The sequence below is a fragment of the Ixodes scapularis genome, unplaced genomic scaffold (genome assembly GCF_016920785.2).
Source record: "Ixodes scapularis isolate PalLabHiFi unplaced genomic scaffold, ASM1692078v2 PGA_scaffold2__306_contigs__length_199485367, whole genome shotgun sequence".
Taxonomy (NCBI): domain Eukaryota; kingdom Metazoa; phylum Arthropoda; class Arachnida; order Ixodida; family Ixodidae; genus Ixodes; species Ixodes scapularis.
The window spans coordinates 128,401,340-128,405,769 of NW_024609857.1; the positions used below are offsets into that span (position 1 = coordinate 128,401,340).

General features: G+C 46.6%; 1 protein-coding gene across 1 annotated transcript; it reads left to right on the top strand.

The window, feature by feature from the left end:
- The first annotated feature begins 2,980 nt into the window (after positions 1-2,980).
- LOC8040640 lies at positions 2,981-4,430 on the top strand. The gene has a single exon (XM_002400935.5). It carries the CDS (start codon positions 3,022-3,024, stop codon positions 4,027-4,029), a length of 1,008 nt encoding a protein of 335 aa, XP_002400979.3. The 5' UTR covers positions 2,981-3,021; the 3' UTR covers positions 4,030-4,430.

The window sequence follows — 4,430 nt, forward strand, 5'->3', positions numbered from 1 at the left end:
CGACGGGTTTTTGACGATTATCGTTTGTGCCAGATTTGAAGCGCGCTGTAGCCGAAGCTATTTGTGGTAAAGATGTTATACTCTTTTAAGAATGATCTATGTATAGCCTAGGTAAGTTCCGTCTTAAGATGTGATTATTGTTATTCAACGTGAGTTTCGAAGAAATGTCCAAACCTGTATCTACATGCAATTATGCCCTAAACTTGATATTTTCGTCTAAGTTGTTTGAGGTACCGCATTTAAATTAACACCACAGACAGTACATATCATTGCCATCTGCAGAATACAAAATAATGTATTTATTGTTTTTTCACGCTAAGGAATAAATTAACTCATGGGAGAAGATTTCTAATAGTGTTCAAGTTCAGCACGTCATTAAAAGAAAACTTTTTTTTTTTTTCGCTTCACGTTTCTGGGACGTGTTTCTTTTAGCCTGTACACATTTTGGTAAAAGAAACTTGTTTCGAAGTTCTGAACCTCTGAATATGCAAGAATACAACACTTCCGGCGAATTCTTGATAGTTTTTTATTCTCCAGCTTTTTATCCCCGCATTTATTCTTCTTCTTTTTCTTTTTTTTTTTTTACTATTGGCACAGGTACATTAGGTCGAAAAGACATAGCATTTGAACTTCCGAACCACTAAGCATGTGACGAGTAGTGCCTTCTGACGAGTTTCTAACAATGTCCATCTACGCAATCTTTTATGCAGTGAAGAGCGACAGTAGCTATACATATGCATAAATAATTTCAGATTAAAATATGCTCGACCACACCCTCTTTCCCCGTATTGTTTTCTTTAACAGTCCGAAATATCTGGAAGGGGGAAAAGAACTGAAGCCCCCCCCCCCCCCCCCTCCCTCCCCCCGCTACCCCTCTTACCCCCCGTTTTTCCTCTTCCGACGGCACTTGTATGGTAGAACGCTCCTCGACCTCGAGTTGTGTCGGCTTTTTGCGAAGCGATTCCTCCGTCCCAGAAAATAAACCTCCAGGATAATTACAAACTTAACTTACTATATGCCAGCGTCACTCGGGCGGCGTTCGATCGAATTACTACCAGCGTGCAAGGGGTGGCGAGGTAGTTTGCGAGGTCGCTTCAAGGTTTTTCTGAGCCTCAACCTCCTGCTCGTCCCTGGCCGTTTCGAACTGGACGAGTCTCGTAAAACAGTGTGTTCGTGTGATCACTACTGCGTGATGCAGGTTAAAGACCCCCCCCCCCCCCCCCCCCCTCCCCCCGGGCTGGCGGTCACAATGGACTTTTTCCGAGAAGCGTTCTGCGCACGCGCGAGCGCCCGATGCCAAGCGGCGGAAGTCGGAACGAAAAATCGAGGAAATTCGGAAGCGAGTAGAACACGTAACTGCAGCATATATATAATTGTGTTACACAAAAAAAGAACGTCGACGGAAAGGAAAACACGACGTTTGGGTAGACGCCAGGGATGCCCCTTTTTAAAGGGATGCTGAACCGAAATTTTGGTTGGAAATTCTTGGCCGCAATGGCATACATAGCATGTCCTTTACTTCTAAATGACGTTTTTTTGAGTGAGAAGGCGTATAAAATTTAATAAACACGAAAAATACAATTTTACGCGACCCCTGGTGAGCGTCGTGGAAAGCTCGCCTCGTGACGTGCGCATTCTCATTGGCCTCAAAAGACAGACGGAGCCAAGCCAAGCCAGGCGCTAAGCCGGGTGGCGTTTGTTATTGTTAGTACCAGCCGCTTTGAGAACAGCCGCCGAGCGAAGAATCAAGGCCAACGAACGAGGAGAATGCGCGGAGGCACCAGGGGCGCTGGGGGCGCCGAGGATGCGCACGTCAGTTCCGCTACGCCTGCTCTCAGAAGGACTCGCTCGCACCGGCGGCTTCCGGACGAGGATTCGCTCTTAATTCAAAGAAACACAAATATTCGGGCCCCATCCGTCTGATTCAATATCGTTTTTAGGTACAGTACCATCCCGTGAAGCCCTCAGATTTCAAATATCGGTTCGCGCCGCTGCTCAGAGAGCGAAGAAACTGGTAGCGTAGCTCCCATTATCGATTGGTATCGATTTTTAGTTCGTGCAGCCACCGTCTGGTGCCGTCGGCATGTGGAAAAGGTCCATTACTGATCCATGGTCACACGTCACTCTGCACTGGCAAATATTCCGGCACATCCGGGACACTCGTCGTCTCATTTAATTGCCTGACCAACTTCGCAGAATCTAGATATCACACCCTAACTTTTCTAAACTTGATTTTGTGAAAACCAGTGAGTCGTGAATACGTTATTTGAAACAAACTGTGGAGGAACTTGAAAACTGGACTTCGAACTTCAAAAACTTGGACTAGAAAGAAACTAAAAATCTACCAAGTTTTTTTTTTTTTTTTTTTTTTTTTCGAATTTAGCGTTAAAAGAGAATCGAATCCTTCGACCTTTTCGAACTTCATGCAGAAAGAAAACTCGAAATCTTCGAATTGTACGAACTTCGTGTCTATAAAAATTCGAAGCGTTCGAAGTTTTCGATTTTATTTCCAAAGAATTTCGAAATCTTCGAATGTATCGAACCTGAAGTAAAAAAAAATATTCGAAATATTCTAATCCGAAATTTTAGAAACCGTGAAAGCTTCTAAATTTTTGAATTCGAAACTCCACTATGATCGAAAGTTGCGAATTTTTCGAATTCGAACCTCGGTTGGTACGAAAATATCGAAATTTTTCTAAATCGAACTTGGGGTGGTTCGCGACATCCCTAGACGAAACAAATTGAATCCGATTTCAAAATCCAAACTTTGGAGTTATAAAAAAAAAGAAAGCAAAACAATTTATTTGGTATTTAATGTTTTTAATAGAGTAGACATTTTTTTAGCACGTTTAGTATAAAAAGGTACGGTATATTAATTAATTGTTTTTCAGAGGGGCGCCAGTCTCACAGAGATCATACATACTGGCCAGTCTTTGAAGATTTTGCAGCTATCATCATCGCTATAAATGCAAACGTCATGAATGTATTTTACATTTTGTTTACCTATGGTACCAAGCGACCATGCTCTCGCGCGAAAAGGCGCTCAATATAAATTTACAAATTTCCCCCAGTTCCGACGCTTCTTGCCGCCCGTTTCACAGGTTGAATACATCCGACATGATGAACGAGCAGTTCTTCGAGTTCTCGGTGGCCGCAGAAGAGGCAACGTACGACCGCGGCACTGAAGACGACCTGTGGCACGGAGTCCCCGTCACTCCCGTCTCGGGGGTGGACAGTTCCTCCGAACGCTTGTACCCGTACTCGTGCGACGAAGCCCACGAGGTGCAGCGCCCGTACGTCGACGCTCCGCCGGAGCACACCGAACAGCCCCCACTCCCCGGCATCTTCTTCAATTCGGGCAGCCATCTGTGGCTCCTCAACTTGGCCGACCTTCGGGAACTGTCTCGGACAGCCACGGCGGGCGTTCGCCGGAGTGATGCATTGTCGGGGCTCCCGCCGGACACCCCGTTCTATTGCGGTTTACCGGTGGACCGGATCGCCGGCGTGGCCTCTCTGCACGCGAGGGCCTTCGAGGGCGACCCAATGGGCTGGTCTGTATACCTCGACGACGACACCAGTGTGGTCCGTTGCTACTTGCCTTCGGCGATCGCGGACGATTGCTGGTCGCAATCCGAAGACCTTTTTGCTGTGATGGATGCTGTGCTTCCTGAGAGGACGGTCCTTCGAGGCACGACCGAATGCGAGGAAGACGGTCTAGCGGAGCTGGGGCGCCGGCTTTTCTTCGCCGGCAAGCCTTTATGGACAAGAGCGGGTTTCACGCTGGTGCTGGAGCCGTTGCGCGCCCTCGACAACCTCAACGAAGAGGCTCTGTTCAGGGGAGTGCAGGCGGAGGCCTATCGGAACGTATACCTGCCACTGAAGCGTCGCTGGTGCCGGCGGCGGGCGGTCTTCGTACTGCGCAAGATGCTCGAGTACGCCGATGCTGTCTCGGCGACGATGATCAGGGACCACGTCAAGGCGACTCTCGAGGCAGTCTTGTCGCAGGACGGGGAGCGAAGGCTCGAATAGAGCGTTTTATTTATTTATCTCAAAGGCTTCTTTTTGGGCTTTAGTTTGTTTTCGATCAGTCAGAACAAATGTACTTTCCGTCAAACTGGAGGAATCTCTCGAAATTCTGCCGGCGGTCGCCTCCCATTGACTGTCTGAAATCATCTGACAGCTGCCGGTAAAAAAACTCACTTTCTTCACTTGGAACTTTCTTCACTTGGAACAATCACATTAATTAATAACACCGTCAAGTGTGTGTAAAGCAGGGTGGAGAATAAAAATAAGATTATTTAAATCGAGCCAGTTTTACTATGATGATTTAAATGGATACTACAACGAAATTTCGACGCTTATTTCTTGGTCAATTCATGTTCAAGGGAGCATTATCAAATCAGACACACCAATCTCTTCTTAAAAAAGAC

Coding starts and splice junctions, on each gene's coding strand:
- LOC8040640 (XM_002400935.5), top strand. CDS start 3,022: ATGCTCTCGCGCGAAAAGGCGCTCAATATAAATTTACAAATTTCCCCC.